The sequence below is a fragment of the Stylophora pistillata genome, chromosome 10 (genome assembly GCF_964205215.1).
Source record: "Stylophora pistillata chromosome 10, jaStyPist1.2, whole genome shotgun sequence".
NCBI classification, from domain to species: domain Eukaryota; kingdom Metazoa; phylum Cnidaria; class Anthozoa; order Scleractinia; family Pocilloporidae; genus Stylophora; species Stylophora pistillata.
The window spans coordinates 30250393-30270681 of NC_142528.1; the positions used below are offsets into that span (position 1 = coordinate 30250393).

At 42.2% G+C, this 20289-nt stretch overlaps 1 protein-coding gene and 1 pseudogene across 2 annotated transcripts in view; both read right to left on the minus strand.

Annotated features, from left to right (window-relative positions):
• LOC111325418 (3'-5' exoribonuclease HELZ2-like) overlaps window positions 1–20289 on the minus strand; it is a 40966-nt gene that overhangs the window by 4013 nt on the left and 16664 nt on the right. The window contains exons 18-32 of one of the 2 annotated variants that reach the window (XM_088735141.1): window positions 16975–17122; window positions 16628–16850; window positions 16122–16256; window positions 14964–15553; window positions 14184–14625; window positions 12973–13548; window positions 12016–12435; window positions 11738–11813; window positions 6982–11455; window positions 6507–6598; window positions 5534–5695; window positions 4987–5115; window positions 1782–2110; window positions 1047–1373; window positions 442–693 (exon numbers count right to left, since the gene is read on the minus strand). In XM_088735141.1, coding sequence (XP_088591267.1) covers window positions 442–693; window positions 1047–1373; window positions 1782–2110; window positions 4987–5115; window positions 5534–5695; window positions 6507–6598; window positions 6982–11455; window positions 11738–11813; window positions 12016–12435; window positions 12973–13548; window positions 14184–14625; window positions 14964–15553; window positions 16122–16256; window positions 16628–16850; window positions 16975–17122 — 8375 coding nt within the window. The remainder of the gene's footprint in view (window positions 1–441; window positions 694–1046; window positions 1374–1781; window positions 2111–4986; window positions 5116–5533; window positions 5696–6506; window positions 6599–6981; window positions 11456–11737; window positions 11814–12015; window positions 12436–12972; window positions 13549–14183; window positions 14626–14963; window positions 15554–16121; window positions 16257–16627; window positions 16851–16974; window positions 17123–20289) is intronic. The other variant, XM_088735142.1, reaches the window with a different exon arrangement.
• On the minus strand, window positions 2307–4838 carry LOC148722645 (uncharacterized; annotated as a pseudogene).

Consider the following 20289-nt stretch of genomic DNA (forward strand, 5'->3'; position numbering starts at 1 on the left):
GGTTTTCAAATCATAGGGCGGTTTCGTAAGACTGCTCCTCTGAGCACAGACGTTTTTGAGACGCGGTAAGCAGCCGGAAGTAGAGAGTTCCTTTCCCTGGCGCTTTTCTTGGATTATTTGTATGAAGCTTTAAGTTAAAATCCTAAAAGAGAGACTATTACATTTGATTGGTTGGAGTCAAAGCGTGACAGAAGTAGCTGCATTCTCTTTGGGATCGTTCGAGTCCCAAAAACGTCTGTGTTTGCTCAAGAAATCATGAAATAGTTATTTTCTCAGCTAATAATACAACCTGATAGAGATTATAATAAAGTAAAAAAAGGAAGGGGGATAGTGGAGACGATTGACACAGATTGTAAATGACTTGGCCAAACTGTTTACAACACACAAACCATGAAGAGGGTCCCTTCAACGTAACATGAGTCTGCATCTTAATCAACTCACCACTTTGTCCTTCTCCTTCATGTTACTCTTTGATCGTTGATTACCCTCTTCAGTTGTCACTACAAGCTCCTCCTCCTTACCAACCACGTGACAAAACACAAGGGGTGTGTAATTGTCCCCTTTATGCGACGGCCAGAAATTTAAAAAGTTCCTATCGAACGTGGTCCAACTTGGTCTGTCTGTGACGCACTTTGACGTGACTAATTTCCCGCCGTAAAACTGCTCGGAAGGAAATTCACAAATATCGGGATGCTAAAAGATAAAAGTTGTTTGCAAGCAGCTTTATTAAAATCGTGTTTCACGATGACTTATGTCAAAATATTGATCGATGTTTATTCGGTGTTTGGGTGGACCTCAACTGTGTTTGAAAAAGCTGTCAAAAGCTGTCAAAAGTTAGAACAGATAATGATGACAAATATTAAGGCTCTCAGTTCGTTTTTTCAGCGAGACCCTCTCGTCCGGAAACCCTCCTCACCCCTACCCCCCCTCCTCCTTTCACTCCCTAAGGGGGTTTACCTCGAGCATTCGCGGATCACTGTGACGCACCTTATCGATCGAAAAGTCTCGATTTACCTCTGATGACACTAGCACTATGAACGTCTTACCATCCTGTACTGCTCCGTCAGCATAATAGCCCGATTGGCATATCGCTCAAACATGGATGTACTCAGCCCAAGAGACTTCGCCACTCTATTCTTTACAATTGGTTGAAGCTGCCTATGGTCTCCAATCAGAACGACTTGCTGTACCGATCCTGAACTCACAATTGGAATGAGAGTTTCTGGCTCTAGACACATTCCACATTCGTCTACAATGCACTGTTTGACGTTCTTACAGACTTGCTCCATCCTTTTGCTTCCAGCCGCAGAACAGGTACAAAGGACGATGCGTCCGAATTTATTAATTGCCCATTGCTCAGCTTCCTTAATCAGCTATAATTAAAGCAGTGAAGAGGTACATTCATTTTATTGAATACGCTTCACTTATTCCTCCCTTGCAAGTTTCTAAGTTCAGAAAAATTCTTTGCCTATCAAAAACACTCCTTTGCCGAATTCAAACGTCAGTTTCTATTCTGATTAGCCTAGTCACTTCAATGAACTCCAATGTCAGTTTTAAGCCGGTACCCAAGTTCAACAAAACAACTACATATCTTCTTTGGAGAAAGTCTATAAAAAATGAGAAAATGCTGGAAAACTTTATCAAAACCAATGATAGGTCAAAAATCAATGACATCTCCTATATAAACACTTGCTGTATCAAAAATCTTTTAGTCATGGGACCTAAAATGGTAACCTCTGGTACCTGTGTCTTTCATTCAAAACTGTTTTTTTTTTTCAAACCTGACGATATTTCTCGACCGCTTCGTCATCCACTATCTGCTTTTTCTGCTTTTTCTGCTTCTTCTGCTTCTTCTGCTTTTTATGCTTAATTGGTGCGAACATCCTTCCAAACTCTTTCAGTTCTTCCGCGAACGGTGATTTTTCCTTGTCCCTGATCACGTAATGTAATGCGATGTCTCTCAAGTTTTTAGGTACTCTCATTTCGTCCTTGCTGCCAATCGTTCGAGATGATCTTACCTCGCCCGGTATTCGAAATCTTTTTTGTTCGATGACTTTGCCGTATACTCGAAGGATCTTTGATTCAAGGCCTTTGATCTTCATCAAGTACTCTTCAAAAGAAAGTAATGTATAAAGTGTTTAACTAAAAAAGATAAAACCTACAATATAGTATAAACTTAATTAAATTAAAATCTGTCATAGGTCTCATTTCCCATAATTATTTCATTCTAATGATAGAATTGATCTATTGATTCCAATCTGTTACTTCCAAATCCTATCCTTAAATATTTCCGAGTTCAACCTAGCTCAAGGGAAATATCATGGAAAATTTTCTTTGAAAATAAAAAACAACCATCTTATATACTGAAATATCTAAAAATATTTTTTAAAAAAAAAACAAAAACTGTTCTCTAAATCCTGCTTGTTCTTTTTCGATCTCAAAGTCACAATGTTCAATGTTCAGAGGGTCACGCCTGGAGGTGCTTGAACCTCTTTGGCAAAGTAGGCGGACCTTAGTAGAGCAAAGGACACTTTTGAACGTAGCTATGAAATTGTTGTGCTGCACTCGTCTCCTTTCTTAATAAATATGAGTTCCGCTAATCTAATGTGGAAACGCTTGCATTCGTCCGGCATGCCTCCGGTAGTAGTGAAGACTAAAGGTGTAAAAGTCCCTCGTTCAACTTCCAAAGCCCTGTTCGCGTATAACCTCTTCTTCTCATCTTCATGTTTGCGATAAATCTGCTGGATGGTGAGATCTTTGTAAGACTCTGCGTTTGGGTGAAAAACCCTTACGTCAAAAAAGGCAGAGCCTTGCCTATCCCAGAACCCATGAGCGTGAACATCCAATCGGGCATCCGGTGCTGGGTTCGTAGCCCTCGTCAGCACTTCTCCCGTTATTTCCTGGAGAACGGCTTCCACTTGCACATCGTGGCAAACAGTGTTTAGCAAATCGGCCTCAAGATCACGCAGCTCGTTATGCCTCTGGATGATGAATCCTCCTCGTCTACACACCATCAAAAGCATCTCATCAAATACAAGTGGAGGGCGTGTCAGCTATGTGCCAGTCATAGCAGAGATGAACGGCATCCCTGAACGATCTCTTGTTTAAGGTAAAGTTCACATCGTTGAACGGGATAACTGTTAGCCAGCTAGACGCGCCCTTTTCTGTAGTAAGGACAGCGGCTCTCCTAGTGTTATCAGGAAGTACGCTCTTTACTTCCCCTAGCCTTTCCATAAGATGTTTTTCATTCTCCCTTCGGTTGTACTGCAGCATTTTCCGTATGTCATCATCATCCAGGAGCTCGAGTGCCTGAGCCTCTATCTGCTTTACCAGAGGCTGTGTTACCCTGATTGAGGCTTCATACTCCTTAGTCGCGTTTCGGCATGGGTTTGTGAGACCCAGTCCCCCTAGCCTCACCGGCGCGTAGAATAATAGCTCAATTGATTAGAGCGCCGGATTGTGTTGAGCGGGAGCTCGAGGGTTCGAGCCCCGGCCGAACCAATACTCATAGTCTTAAAATAACTGAGGAGAATTTGCTACCTTTCTATAACAAGAAATGGATAGATATTCTAGTCTTCTCGGATAAGAATGAATAAACCGTAGGTCCCGTCTCCTGCAGGGTTATGGGTAGGAGACGTTAATTTCCCACGCACGAGATTACTGTGTGGTGGATGTCCTCCCCTGGGATGCGATGGGTGGGTGTTGGCCCTGAATAGCCCTTATGGGGAGTGGTCAATTAACCTATGTATGTATGTAAGTACTAGCAATTCACACTCAGCGGGTGTACAGGTGGGCCTGTCATGGCGGGTATGAGGACATTGCCTATAGTGCGCTCTAGCGGCTCTAGCAGTTCTTCGATGTCAGGCAGTGTTCTGAGATAATAAGTCCAACGATGTTTCAATCCAATATTAAAGGCTGCATATGAGGCTTGTGGATTAGCTGTAGCGAATTCTGCGAGCTTCGCCACTTGCTCGACCCAGCCCTCTACCTTCCCTTTCATGTACTCCTCTAGGTAAGTTCTAGAGCCTAGCACGGTGCCCAGATGTTTTTGGCCTTGAGTCGATATTTTTATTGCCGTGTCACCGAATTCTTCAATCGCTTCATTCTCCTTTTCTGGTTTGGTGACCAACCAGCATTTCTTAGCATTGGGGTAGTACCCCAGGCTCAACCTCGTTCCCAGGGCCTTTTCCCTCAGCTAAGGGAAAAGGCCCTGGGAACGAGGTTGCCCCAGTTTAAGTCCCATGTCATTTAGCCCGTCCCGCCACTTCCTTAGCTCCTCGAGCGAACCAGCGCCTCTTGCATCATCGGCATACCAGCATTGCTTTGCGTTGCTGAATAGATTGAGATGGGCCGATTAAAGGCTGAAGGCTTATAGCATAAAAGCTCATTGTTAAGGGGTCACACTGTGTAGTACCCTCTGTAGATTTCAGTTCTTTACCGCCCGTGACAAAGTGGCGAGCAGGAGCCCAAAGGGATTTGGTGGCGTATGTGACTAAATTAGGACAAAGAACAGCGACATCATACAAGGCAGAAGCCCTGTTCAACGAATTCAAAGCGTTCGATGCATCAATTAGTAACACGGCATCTGCATCGTCAGCATCAAATATGCCGTGCATGGCGTGAATGGCTACCTCAGGTCCACTCTTCAGACCCGCGCACACTTGTAGTGAGCCGTTGGCCTCAATAATATCCTGCTTTGTCACCCTTGTTACACACTCTCCGACTTCGATCGGTCGCACCTCACCATTACCCTTATCGAGTGGAATCAATCGATTTGCCAAAATTGATTCGATTGTAGCAGGATCAACAAGCTCTGTACAAAGTCTCTTGGCAAGCATGGCTATAGCGTCGCAAAATTGGTTCGATTGTGGCAGTATCAACAAGCTCTGTCACGGCTTAAAAATTACTCATGGAAACTTCAAACAGTCGGGGATGCATAGCTCCTTCCCCTGCTTTGCTACCTTCTAATGATTTTTTTCCGCTCACCTGCCACAACATCTACCGATCTGTTTGAGGGTCCACAGTAGAGGACAGTACCATTCGTATTTTTGTCGTCTTCGTTTATTACTCCGAACCAATAGGCAATATGAACTCCTGTTATGGTCTTTCCAGTTCCTAGAGAAAATTATGATGATGAAGAGAAATATATGAAAAGCTCCGTTAAGTGGATTTTTGGACGCAGTAGAAAATATAAGAAATATTTTAAGGAATGCTGAATGACATTGGACTAAGTACTTAAAGGGGATAGGATGTGTTCTCAATCCACAGCAAAGACCTTGACTGCCCTTAAGTCACGAGTACACCACTGACGAATTTTCCTTCTTTTGGACACTTACTGGTACCTTTGTCCCCTAAAGCATTGGTCTGCAAGATCTCACGGACTTCGGACAACGGAAGAGGATGAAGGTGTGAACAAAACATTATGGGCAATGATCTCCAGGTTTCTCAACTAACTTTTTAATCTTTTTGTAATTGCTTCTTTCAATAGCTACGCGTCTTCAAATCTTGAATAGGTACAATGGGGAATATTTACCGGGAGGTCCTTGAATCAAAGTAAAACGGCCTCGTAAAGCTGTTTTAACAGCCGCAAGCTGGACCATGTTCAGATCTGAAGCTCTTTCACCAGCCAGAGGTTGGTCTCTGCGCAGACCAACAATGGACAGGTTCTCACTCGGTAGTTGTTTTGTGGAAGTTTCTGTATTCAGATAATGAAAACGTATGATCAAGTCTAGTAGTAAGTTGGCGACTGTTCCCTAATTTTATTGTTATCAACACACTTTGTCTGACCTCTTCAATGCAGTTAATCTAATTAACAATTAATCATTCAATTCTTCCTCTGAAATCCGCTTGTGCATAGAGTTAAACCTAGTTAATCCAGGGGATCCAGATGTATCTTGTACAAGGCAAAAGGCTTACCCAAGTTTTCTCGTAAATCATAAATCTTAATAATCATTCAGTAGATAAGCGGTGAAGAGGCTTTTGCGTCCCAACGAGCATCAGGGGTATGCTGTACGGACCTCCTAAGTTCCTGTTAGGATCGCTCCCATGTCAGTGGCGAGAGATAAGAGCCAGAGAAAAAGCATAATCTTACGGTCTCCCAAGCTGGATGTTTTGCTCAAGGATAAGCCTTGTTACCGAAACAACAATGAGCAACTTGGTAACCGTGCAATGCGAACTTTGTAATTCTGCCGATTGGATGATTTGCTTGACTGATAGTAGTCAGGTTAAAGTTAAACAACTGTCATGATAAAAGAAAACTGGAAAGGGGGCTGTCGGAGGATCAATTGGCGGGGGAACGTTAAAGAAGGAAAAGAACAAGATGAGCAAGACCTGGAAAAAAATTCGAGTCATCGCGAGCAACCAACTAATGTTGAGTGAACACGTTGCTAGCCCTCAGACCCCCAAAGTAAATGGAATGAGTGAGAGTATAACTTGTGCGTACTTTTTGGGTTTACAAGACTATGTTCGTGAAAATGAAACGACCTAAATTGGTTATTTGAACATACCACCCAGCTGTCCTTTTTTTCCAAGGCAGACGTCGTGTACTAAGTCATCCTCTACTTTTCCTTCCAGATTTGTTAAAGCTTTCATCATTCGCCTTAAATACAACAGAAGTGTTTTGATTAGTGATTTATGTTTAGGTTTTCTTCAACCCTAGAGAAACTGCAGAATTCCAAGATTGAAATGACATTTACCCAAAGAAATCCTCGATACGTGAACTTGTCAGAGTAAAATTTTACATTGGCGGACAAAGGCGCCGAGGCACTAATCCAGAAAGTTGTACTGGAGTAGAGTTTCCTTTGCCCTCCTCATAAATTTTATCCCAATAATCCTTTTTTGGGTCACCGACCCTAGTAAATTACATTGTCAACAAGTTTTCTAAAACATTTTCTCGTTCAAAACCGGCTTGTTTATATCTTAACAAGAGGACTTATCAATAAAATACTTATGGTGTATTCTAATCTACTTTATCAGAGTCACCTGTGATTGATAGCTTGCTTTATTATCTCCAGGGTACAGATGCACCCTTCTCCATCCAGAAGTCCTGAGGGAATGTTTAAGGAGTGTTGTTTCAGGTGAAGCCTCACATGATCTTTCTCTTTCGTGATCGAGCAGTGGCCAACCCAAACAAAGTCTTTCCCTTCTTTGCCATCAGAAGTGGAACCTTCCTTGTCATCTTCTCCTTCACTTGCTGTGTGAAAGCTCGAGTCATCATCACTGTCCGAGTACGCTTCTTCTTCCACCTCAATCTCAGTTTTACAAAGCTTAGTGGCTGTAATGGATTTTGAAGTATCAGATCTCCCTGCATACACTGACACTGGGAAGCGAACCTTTACACAGGCATAATCACCGCCTGAAATTTCGATACATCTTGTTCTACAGAACGACTTTTCAAGCAAAAACTCGCCGACAGTTTTTCCCCCAGCTTTTTCCCATTTTATTGTGAGATTTTGAAGAATGATAACATCTTCATTCGTTATTGCTTGTGTGGCAGCCTCCATTGCCAGAACGGGTTCCCAAGCTTGAATATACTTTGCGATACTCTTGTACTTTGGCTTTGATGAGTGATCTGAGGCAAGTTCTGCAAAGCATCTGTCTGGACGTTTTCTGTGCTCAAGGCAAACATCAATTCCCGGTGCTAACTTCAAAAGCTGAATCTCCGGTGACATCAAACCTCTGACGTCGTCTACGGCCAGTTGTATGTTGACAGTGTCAAAAACCTTTAACATTAAGGACACTTTCTGAAAATGTGCATCACTGTCATCTTCGTCGTTCTCGTCGCTTTCGTCATCATCATCATACTCTTCGTCGTCATCGTCATCACCTTCATCATCGTTGTCATCGTCATCACTGTCATCATCGTCATCATCTTCGTCATCGTCGTCGTCGTCGTCATCATCTTCATCATTGTCGTCGTTGTCGTCATCATCTTTGCCATGGTCATTATCGTCGTCGACATGGTTATCATTTTCTATCTTATTATCATAGTTTTCGTAATTAAAGTTTACATCTCTGGTCTGAGCTTCTATCTTTTTTATTTCCGCATCAATGTCTGCTAGACACTTCTCTAAGTTTTCTTTGTTATTGTCGATGGCGTTCGAGACGTTCAGCCAAAGGTGGCTCGGAATGCAGTAATGTAAAATACTTGAATTATCTGAGCTTACATCTAACGCAATCTTGGCCCTTTCCTTGCTAAAATGTTCCTCACGCTGCTCTTTAGTCTCACACTCTAGCGCTTGCTTGATAGTCTCAGAGGAAGCACCATAAATTCTGAGTTTCCACTTAAGTTCGAGGCATTGCAATGATTCATCCATCTCTGGTTGTTTAATTGGTCCCAAGTGACTGATCTGAACTCTCTTTTGTCCTGAGGGCAGATAGCTGTTCGCTTCAGATAGTAGCTGTAGCTGGATACTATCCCGGGTGAGGACTTCAATGACAGCAGGCGTCTCGCCGCAACCCTCTTCCCTAAGACTAGCAGCAAATTGAATACGACCACATTCTTTCTCAAACCTACTTGCTCTCTCAGAGAGAAACGAGCAACGACGAAAAAGCACAGAAGTCTCTTCAGCCTCAGTATTTTGGTCTGCCATTCTTAGTAACAACCGATGAACTTCGATATCAAGGTAACGACGAATTGGGGAGGTGAATCGAGTGTATTCCTGTAGTTTCAAAGACCAGTGAACTCTATTATCTGATGGAACTTCAGCCGCTTTTAAATCTTCTGCTCTTCGTTGAAGACCTCTAAAAAATGAACGTGCAATTGCAAGTTGCGGATAGATGTGATCATTGCAAATTAGATTAGTGAGCCTTCTGACGTTCTCGTTTTGGCGTGCAGAACTAATTTTATTCCAAGTACACTTTGGTAGAACGAAGGTTTCTACGCAATGCTGATCTCGATGTGAGTATTCACGTAGAGAGAGTGAAAGCTTGGCACAATCTCCAAACTTCTGTTGCCACTCGTTCAGTCTATGAGTCCTAGGGGGGAGTTGAATCCTCAAAGGTAATGATTCCTCGTTCCTTTGACCAATGAGATATCTGGCTACAGATTCATTAGCCAGGATCATCATTTCCTCAACCAGCTCATGAGCCTCGAAGTCTTCAGCTCGGTTTATATCGTCGAAACGATAGAAAGAGCCGCCACGAAGACGCAGCTTTCTTCTGTTTTGGGCTAACCTGCTGAGCATGACTATGCTTTCTTCGATCTCGGTTGTCACTTCTCCATCACTGTCACGGTTTTGTGGAACACTGTCTTGGCCAGTAATGATTGCTTGTGCCTGGGTGTACGTCAAGCGACATCGCGATTTTACAATTGTGCGGGTAAAATTAAGCTCTCTCCCATGCACACGACCATCATGATCAAGGTCCGCGGCCCCATGAATATGACCACTATGGTCCAAATCCCAGTAAAGAGACACAGCAAGGCGTTCTTCGTTTGGCAGTAGACTACAAAGACTGTGGCTCAACTCTCTCGGGAGCATCAAAGTATCTCTATGGCTATGACCAGGGAAGTAAGAAGTACCCCTCTTCCTTGCTTCAAGGTCGATGCCACTTCCTTCTCTCACAAAGTAGGACACATCAGCAATGTGTACTCCTACTCTGCACAAACCCTTACTGAGCTCTTCAACACTCAAGGCGTCATCAAGAGCTTTACTACCGGGAGGGTCAATTGTGAATGCGTTTAACACCGGTTGGCGTTGCTGTTTTTCACGTTCAAGGACTGCCTGCCACTCATCTTGGAATCTTGCTGCTTCTCTGGAGACCTCATCGGTAAATGATTTCCTCAACTGGTATTCTGCCTCAAGCACATGGTAAGCGCTGCTAAGATCACTTCCTTTTCTAATAGTCTTGGTGGCAATGCCAAGTGGGTATGGGAAATCTTTTCTCCACTGCAAATATTGAACCACGAAGAGAAATTTTCCACTGAATGCGTCTCTTTTTGAAATCTCTTTTATCCGAACTGCTCTCTCCCTTTCTCTTGGCTGCACTCTGTTGTAAATGGGAATTCCTTTGCAAGAGCTATCTTTTAAGTTTGCAATGGGTGTCATCGATTTATTGATGGGGAGCATTAACCAAGGGTTGTCCCTGGAGATCGTACACACAAATTGGCGTTCGCGAGGATTAATCGGGCAATATAGTCTACCTTTTATTTTTCCAATGATTCTCTCCAACACGACAGACGATTTTTCCGCGGACTCCTTCTTAAGTTCCACCGCTACAATGTCTCCATCGAATCTCTGACGAGTGCTTCTTCCCTCAATCAAGATATCTTCACTCTCCAAATCTTGAATTTCTCCATAGGATACTCTGGATTTCGCGAAGCTTATGCGTAGTCTACATCGGCGGTACTTCTCAGGTTCCTCTTTCAGCAAACGTTCAAGACACTCAGCCTGAAGACTCTCATGATCGTCAAATCCAACCTGATTGATGAGCCTTTTTGTACGTTCACTATATTTGATTGTCGGATTACTCAAAACAATGCGGGTTTTGCCTTTCCTTGTTACGGCTGTGAAGTCTTTAAGACGTAGATCGGTTCTTGCGTTGTACATGTTAGATGCAAAAGCACGATGAACACTTTCATTGCCGATATCTTTGGTGGCTTTGTAGTTCGTTGAGGCGAAGAACCTCATCTGTTCTCTTTTCGACTGTTGAATTTTTTCTTCTTTCAATTTTCGTTTCTTTTCATTCTCCACACACTTAGCCTCGATGGCAAGGGTGATGTCATCCATGTACATTGGGGGAACAGTTTCATCTGGCACATTTCCTCCTTCGACAAAATCACCATTTTCAATATCGTCACTCCCAATCGATCTGTCGTACATAGCTTCAGAGTCTGAAATACTTTCAACTTCGCTGTCGTCTTCTTCGTTTTGAGATGATGTTTTCAGTTGGTCATACTTAGAATCCTCGGCACAATCTTCTAGAATCTTACCGATACCAGGGGTGGGTACATTCTCATGCGTAATTTCCTTGGGCGAAGAATTTTCATCATAAATTGTATGCTCTGGTGCGTTTAGCTGTGGAGTTGAATAAGAAGCATCGAAAGTCACATCTTCCAAGGCTGCCATCTGATAGTTTGAAGTCTCACTATCAGGTTGGGGACTTGTGTGGCTGGTGAATCGTGGGACAAATTCACTAGCGTTGACGTTAAGTCCCATTTGAGAAATACTTTCTTCAAGTTCACTGCATTCTATTCCAAAGAGGTTTCCGCTGTCACTGCATCTCTTGATGAACTCTTCCCAAAGTCCCTGGCAATCTCCAATAGTTCTTAGTGAAAAAGGATCGCCTACCACGGCGATGAAGGATTGGGCACGGGTAAGTGCAGTGTTTAAAAGCTTAGGATCCGAGAGAAATGACAGGTAGGGCCTCGCGATTTCGTTATCCGCACAGCCTTTGAACTCGTTGCAAGTGTGTTTGGTTCGCACTGCACTGACAAAAAGTGCACGGAACTGTTTTCCTGTAGGAAAAATTCACGATATCTTTAAGGCTGAAGAATGATTGTCGACAGTATGAATTAAACTTTTCGAAATCTTCATCTCTTTGAAATTACCAAGGATAATTTGATATTTTCAACACAAATGTCCTGTTTGACAGTTTGCCTTCACCTGTCTGCTAGACATTTTAGAGTTATTAAAAGAAGAATCTACGTACCATAATCTTCCTGGAGTCAAACGTATGGCAAAAACTAGTTTGATTTCAAGATCTATATCAATGAAGTTCCTTCAAGTAATTTACTTACCTTGCACATTTTCGATGGTTTCAACGTCAACATCGCCAAGACCAATTTTTCGAAGGCCATCGCGAATTGTTTTTACCTACAGAAGAAAAAATTATTTATCACCCAATTACATTGGAGAAATAAATATCCGCAGAACGTAAGATGTTTCTATTAACCAGGGAAAGCGAGAGGTGAATGTTGTGTGTGTTGTGAGGGCTATTTCTGGACAAAGAACTCCAAGTCTGATATATAGAGGGCGTTTGACCGTACAGTGTAGTTCCACGACCATTTTTTGTTACCTGATAACGTTCTGATGAAATTACAGCAACTTGTTTAGGATCCGGTGTTGAGCCCCATTGCTGAGGCCAGCAGTCAACAAGCTCTTTGACTCGCTTCACCACCTCGTTCACCTCGGCCAAATTACGGTAGGACGAATGGTTCTCCGCCATCTCCTCTTCGCCAAAAGCGGAATAAAACACCAGTGGACCTAAGTAAGGGTGAAGGGGCTGATTGCTACCACAAGAAAGCTTGCCGTAAAACATGTCGGATGAGAATAGAAGAATTTGCTCGTTTGAACGGTAGTTCGTTGTTAGATAGATGACATTAGGATCTTGTGTTGTTTCCTTTCCACGTCTGCGGTAGTCGTAGAAGAGCCTCTCTTGTAGGGACATCTGGAATCCCCACTTCTTTGCTTGGGGAGAAAATACGTCAGGGCTCATCTAGCGAGGAGGGCAATAGAAAATAGTGTGACGTCTCTATATTTTTAACACAAATAGTGCGCAATATTCCTTCGATAATTGGGCATTCTATCCCTACATAAATAGTAAAGTGCCATATAACTGTGCAAATGGTTGTTCTCCCAAGGTGCTCCATGTCTATTACATCATTACATTATGCCTATTACTCCATCATCTACTACATCCATAGGCTAAGGTAAAGTCTGTTTACGAGCCTAGTGGCCCATTAGGCCGGTGCTTAACTCCGGTTTCTGTAGCATGAAGCGACTAGGAGTATTTCTACTCCCCCCTGGATGGGATGCCAGTCCATCGCAGGGTTACCCCCAGCATTAAATTGCCGGTACCTATTTATACACCTGGGTGAAGAGAGGCACTGTGAGAGTAAAGTGTCTTGCCTAAGGACGCAACACAATGTCCCGGCCGGGGCACGAACCCGGACCACTCGATCCGGAGTCGAGCGCACTAACCATGAGGCCATCGCGCCATAGAGAGGCTGGAAATTAAGACAACTAGACGAACCTGCATGTGATCCCCGGTGAAAACCACTTTGGTATTATTACCCGCTAGTGTGATTGGCGCGAGCGTTTCCGTCTCTAGCGCTTGCGCCGCTTCATCGATTAAGATGTGAGAGAAAATTCCCCGATGGAGGTCCATATCAAACAGAGCTCGTGACATTCCCAAAGTTGTTATTATGACCCGGTGGTACATCACGTCATTGCGAGTAGGGAGTCGAAAGGCTCCGTCAGTTACGAGGCAGTACTCCTTCACTGTGGCAGACACAGTTGATAACTTCCGCAAGGGTGTGTAAATCCTCAGAGGTCTGCAAGCCAGCATTCCATTATTACGGAGGTATTCGTCCAAAAGCTCTACGTGTATGTCTGCCGCGCTGTTTGAATGGGTGCAGATAAGTACACGGTTGTTGCAATCTATGGCAATTTGTCGAACAGCTTGATTCAGAGTGAATGTTTTTCCTGTTCCAAATGGACCAAACACCACCAACGGAGGTGACTTGCTCGATGGCGAAGCTATTTTCTTTATGACCTCTTTTTGATCATCGTTTAACCTGGGATCGAGAATCCATGGCAGGATGGTAAGCTGGAAAAAAAAAGCACACAAAAGAAAAGTTCAGTCAGCTGTGGCGCACTTTTTGTTTTTGGTTTCCATAATTTGTGTAAATTTTAATATATCACTCGACCCCTCGTCACAAGCTCTGAAAGAAGCAGGAGGATCTCGCTGCGGGAAATTATTTTTCCTAGCAAGAACGAGGCATAATGTAGTGCTAACCATACTGTCATCGCATATCCCACTTGCATTTATAAAAATTTCAACGTTACCGTGTGCTAACCGAGCGTTATGGCTAAGGAATATTGGCCCCAGGTCTTGGTATTACAGACCGAGCGCAGCGAAGTAAGTACAAAAACGATCTAGGGTGAATATTACCCAATACAGCTCGAGCAAGTGAGGTTAGTTACTGGCTTATTACATAGCAGTCGGACCAAACTTGTTTCTTTTTTAATTTTCCGGCATTCGCAAACAAAAATGCACTGCTTATGACCATTTCCGTGGAAACGGTCCGTACGGCAGAATACGGATCAAGTAAGAACCAATTAGAACGCTCGGGTTTACCTCAGGACTACCTTGTCATGTACTAAAAATAAATATTTTCTTACTGCCATTGAAAAGTGAAACTACATATGTAATGGGCTTAATCAAACAGCGTCTCAACCTACGTTCTTTTCCAAGGCGACTATGCCAAAGGCGGGAAACACTACTCTGATATGCGATATTCCCAGTCTGTCGATGTTGTCGTGCATCTCACAAAGTGTAAGTCGATTGGTCCGAAACTGAACGTCCACAATAGTGTCACTGTTATTTGTCAGCCCCAGATCTGCACAACACTGTACAGATAACTTTACAATGACGCGACTTTCCTCCACAGAGTCCACTAAAGCTTCATAAACCATCGACTGGGAGCATTGGCGTTTTGCTATCAACACTGACCCCGCGCTCCCGAACAGATTCCTGAGCAGGAGTCGCCCATCTGCGTCGTCGGGTGTTATAGGGCGCAACACGTGGAAGGACCCATACAGCCAACCTTCTTCGGCGCTCAGAACTTCGTCTTTCTTGACAATAAGTGATGCAGCACGCAAATTAGCTCCTTGTACATTGAATCTGAAAAAAATTCAGTGAAACAGCTCTCTTTGGTTGTTCCAGCGATCATAAGCCCGTGAAAAAAAAACTGAGTTAATAAGAGAACGAAAATATACTATTTGACTATTTGATGTAAAAGAAAAGCATAGCATTCCCAGAACACTGCGTTATTTTTATCAAATGGCGGTAAATTTGATCGGAACTTCTTTTAAATCCATTCAGCGCGCAGTATGTACAGAAATCCTTAAGTAAATCAATTGATAGTAATTAATTTGTATCCAGATACAAATGTAGCAGATATTAGTTTTATGTTACAAACAAAAAGTGTTAAAGCGGATTTTTTTTTTTTTTAATCTAACCTGGCAACTTGTTTGCGAATGTAAAACTCCTCTACAAATAACAACTGATGCATGATGTCCTTGTAATTTTTCTCACTTAGACCTTGTGATTCGTCAAGAAGAGGGCAGGGTACAACATCATCGACTCTATCAACAGGTAACTTGTACCAGTCCGTCAAATAATCATTCTTGAACACTGACGGGGTTTTGGACTCAAAAGGGACAATTGTCCGGCAACCGTCATCCCAGAAAGGCCCATCCAATGCAATTTTTGTCTTCTCCTCGCAGAATTCTTTCAGAAATTCCTGACTGCCGATTTCGACACAAAACTCCAAGGCAAGGTGACGCTCTTGGCCAAAATCGAACACCACATATTGTCTGAAATTTCCAAACACGAATGTGGAGAATGAGAGGGCTACTTCCATTTCACAGTCGCTGTCGAACTCACGTAAATATGGTGGTACTTGATAATGACAGTCATCGATTTTCTCTACAGCGTTCCCCACTGTAACTGGGCCTTTGGAGCACTTGAAGGTAACACTGGAGAAACTGTAACAATTAGGAAACTTCCACAATAGAGCAATATCTTGCAGATGCCCGGTTTCACTCGACTAAATAAGAATTAAAAAAACATTTGTTTTAGTAGATTAAGGAACAGCCGAGGAAATGTACGTCATGAGTTACCATCCAAAGGTCCAAAGATCCCACAACTTATTCTCGTAAATGGTTTCTATACATTTCTTAGTTTTCTATTATAAGAATTTGGTTCGCAATCATGGCAAAACCACAAAGATTCTTAAGGGTTTCTTGGGGAACGATCCTCCTTTATCATTTCCAACGGCGATTTCATCTTTATAGTCTTATTTAAAGTATTTTTTGTTTTGTTTTGTTTAGTATTTCATCTACTAACTATATGGTATTATTATCTCAGTAATGATGAAGGTGATGATGTCACCACTCTTAGTCTTGCGTCATTACTCTAAGAGCTATTCTTTGCTGTGATATTTTTCCACCTGTGAAACATTCCTGTCACATCTTGTTGATCCTGCTCGTGTTACTTTCTTTTTAGTTTTCTAAATTTTTATCTCAAATTCAAACATATTCAAAGGATTATTCAAAACAGCTAAGGAATGAATCCCCTAAAAATTTACCTAACGACCAAACAGTCGTATCTCTAACCTCATAAGATAGTCCTACAGTCCAGTTATAAGTTTTTTCTCCTTCACTGTCCAGTGGAACTTGTAAAGACACATTTTGAAGACTTGGCTCACACGCAACTGATACTCCTGGAAGTCTGGTGACGAGATCCTTCAACTGAGAGATAAGAATGGATTATGGAACTTAATCTGCAGAGAACATATTTATTGAGTATCATTCAGTTCGACGGGAGTATTTCACGATTGACAAATGAAGCCGGAATCCTTCAGAACTTAAATAACCTTGCTCTTTGATTGCTTAAAACAATCAAACAAATCTTAAAAAAAGCAAAACTTAAATCAAACGGGACTTCGTCACTGCTGCTCAGAGCCTAGCCAGTGCTAGGATTTTATTTTGAGTGGTGATTGTAAATTATTGCTCTCGTTGGCCATTGGAAATGTATAGATTTCTGCTAAGAGGTTGTTTAATAAAAAGGGTTTACTTTACAAAGCGTGTTTCACAACGAAATATGTTTCAATAGTGCTAACCTTGTAAGTGCGAACTGGTCGATCATCTTTTATCAGTGAATGAGTAATCGTTTTCGTTGTAGTTTCATCGCCTTCATTTTTCTTTTCATTTTCTTTTTCCTCCTCGATCTTGTTTTCCATTTTCTTTTCCATCATATCCACGTGTTTATTCCAAGCTTCAAGTTCCTGTGGGCCGTGTGCAAAAGTACAACCTTTTCCCAATTTACAAATTCCTTTCGACCACCTAAGAATTAAAAGTAAATTCGCTTTAAGAGCTTTTTCCTTTTTTCTAATTAATTCAAATACTATCTGCAACCATACACTATGCAAACCAATAACTTGTACTAAGAATAAACCGAGTGACTCACCCAGCGCATATTCTAAACCTTCCGCCTTTTGGTGGCATTCGTAAAGGTCCTCTGCCCAGTCCCTTAAAAGCTTGGCGCCATTCATCAAGTGACAAGTAGGGTGTTTTGGTCATAAATTCTTCGTTTGTCGTCTTGACCGTATAATTGTCTAAAATACAATAAACGACACAAGTTTGATTTACACGTTAATTTACCAAGAAATGACCAAGTACACATCTCTTACTTTTTATAAGGATCTTGAGGATTAAATAATGCATTGCACATAATGACGTGATTCACCATTTTCACTATTATTGTTAAATATGTTCTTACAAAAGATTCTCAATCATCTTGCATCCTTGCAAGTGTATCTTAAGAGCGGCCGTCAGAAAATATCGCCTGGAGGTGTGCAATATGAAAAATCGAAAATCCTCAAACGTTGCCAGAATATAGGTCTGGATGAACTATTTCTAGAAAAAAATACTTTGAGTCAATTGCATTTTTATTTTTCGCGAACGTCGGCAAAATCGGTTTGTGGCTCTTACGTCAGCCTGACGAGGTTAGATAATAATTATTTGAACGTCGCTTGAAGATAAACAAATCAGTAAATGTGACCAAATATTTTCCAAATGAAAAGAACACGTATTTACAGACAGTCTGAAGTGTTCTATGTTCGATTCCGTTGTAATTGAAATTTTTGGGGAACTTTTGGTTTTATTCCAATATTTCACTTATTCTGGCGGACAAAAAAATGGCAAAATTGAGAGGGTAAAATCGCACCTTGGTACGTGGCATGGGGCTATATCAAGTTACTCCAGAGAAAGAACAAGGTTTCTTCTTCAATCAACTCTGATAATTTTTGGGCTACTTAAACTACGAAATTTTAGGACCCCAAACAAAAGTGACTCAGAGGTCAAAACGCGCCATTCCTAGTCACGCACGCAATTAGAGGTGAAAAATCAACAATGCGCAAGTGGAAAAGATAACAGACCGCTTCGGGAGCGAAATATCGTTACCAATCTGAATAAAATGTTAACTCTGATTAACATTTGTCGTTTCTGCTGCTCAGGTTACCTGAGATTTAAATTTTTAGCGGTTATTTTCGAAACAAAACGAGCCAAAATGCAACATCGTTCAGTTCGAAGCGGCCGAGGATGGACTACAAAACGTAAAATGAATACGTTTGCCATATTTACACTTTGATCTGAGTATTGTTTATAAATTTGTACATACCATGCATCAGCGCCGATTATTGATTGTGTATCTGCCGCGTGAACTGCCCTCCGCTGTCTTGAAATGTTCAGTGAGGATTGCGTGCAGGCGGACTAAAGTCCAGGGCCACAATTGCAAGAGCAAGCGTCTCATACCACAAACACTGACACTCCTCCTTTATATTCAGTAATATATAGATTTAGCCAAGCCTAAAAACGGAGCTCCCAAGTTCGCAATATTAATGATAACATAAAAGATGTGCATTTTCCAAGACTCACCTGAGACACCAATCCCTTCGTTTTGATAGTCTCCCCTACCCTACCCAACCTGTGCAATCTGAAGGCACGTACCTACGTAAGCTCGGTCAGTCACGTGACAACCAAACGAAAAGAGGTTGACCATATCACAGGTGTTCCAAGCTCTGTCACAGGCTCTTTCACAGTGAATAATTGAAGAGTTTGTATAGTGGTTTAGTTGGACTTTTAGTTGGACTTGCTTTTGAGCTCCGTAAATGTAAAGTTGTGTGAAATAATCAAAGAAATAAAGTCTTACCTTCGTAGAGAGTAGTCTGTGTTGTTCTCCTCGCGATTTGAGGCCGTTTTGATGTGTTTTATCTTGACGCCCTAAATTACCGTGCATAAAATACGGGAAGGTTGGAAACTTCTGTTGACACATGCTCACCAAAATCGCTCGAAAACGACACTTAAATACTTTCCCTCGAATCAAAACTCGGCAGTACGAAAGCCAAATAGTTTCCCTTTAAGTTCACCGAAAAAAATCCCACAAAAGTCGGTATGTCGAGCAACCAATCTAGCGAGAATTTCAAATTAACGGCCGTTCTGAAATCTTCTAATGCATGAAAGGAACCTATTGTGCAGCTGAGAGACCGTTAATGCGCGGTCAACCTGGAACCTAGTCAAATCTCTCTCAACGGGTCCTCCCCATAGTCTTCTAATACCAACTCTTCACACATACTAAGGTACCCCGGGTAAGAGGATATTTGTAAAATCCATTGAAAACAGTGAAGATGGACAGTATCGACGATCTAGTCAAGTCGATGAGTTTACCCGGGGTACTTTAGTGTGTGTGAAGAGTTGGTTTTAGAAGACTATGGGGATGACCCGTTGAGAGAGGTTTGACTAGGTTCCAGGTTGACCGCGCATTAACGGTCTCTCAGCTGCACAAGAAGTTCCTTCCACGCATTAGAAGAATTCCGAACGGCCGTTAATTTGAAATTCTCGCTGGATTGGTTGCTCGACAAACCGACTTTTGTGGGATTTTTTTCGGTGAATATTAAGGGCAACTATTTGGCTCTCGTGCTGCCGAGTTTTGATTCGAGGGAAAGTATTTAAGTGTGGTTTTCGAGCGATTTTGGCGAGCATGTGTCAACAGAAGTTTCCGACCTTCCCATATTTTATGCACGGTAATTTAGGGCGTCAAGCTGAAACACATCAAAACGGCCTCAAATCGCGAGGAGAACAACACAGACTACTCTCTACGAAGGTAAGACTTTATTTCTTTGATTATTTCACACAACTTTACATTTACGGAGCTCAAAAGCAAGTCCAACTAAACCACTATACAAACTCTTCAATTATTCACTGTGAAAGAGCCTGTGACAGAGCTTGGGCCACCTGTGATTTTATGCACGGTAATTTAGGGCGTCAAGCTAAAACACATCAAAACGGCCTCAAATCGCGAGGAGAACAACACAGGCTACTCTCTACGAAGGTAAGACTTTATTTCTTTGATTATTTCACAGAACTTTACATTTACAGAGCTCAAAAGCAAGTCCAACTAAACCACTATGCAAACTTTTTAATTATTCGCTGTGAAAGAGCCCGTGACAGAGCTTGGGCTACCTGTGACCATATTCCATGGGTATGGGGCTCTGCCCCACGCGCGCGAAGCGCGCTTGGGAGCCCTGCTATTATTTCTTTGGGAACGTTGAATTATGCTTGAACGCTTTTGGGGGACTCGTGTATGAAAATACTTGTAATAGCTAAAAGCAAGTCTTTATCCGCTGTCGTCACCTCGGTAAACAACCTAATTTTCTCATACTTTTATCATTGCGGGAAATATAACTCGGGAAAAAAAAACTGAGGCAAAACTACATGTACAAGG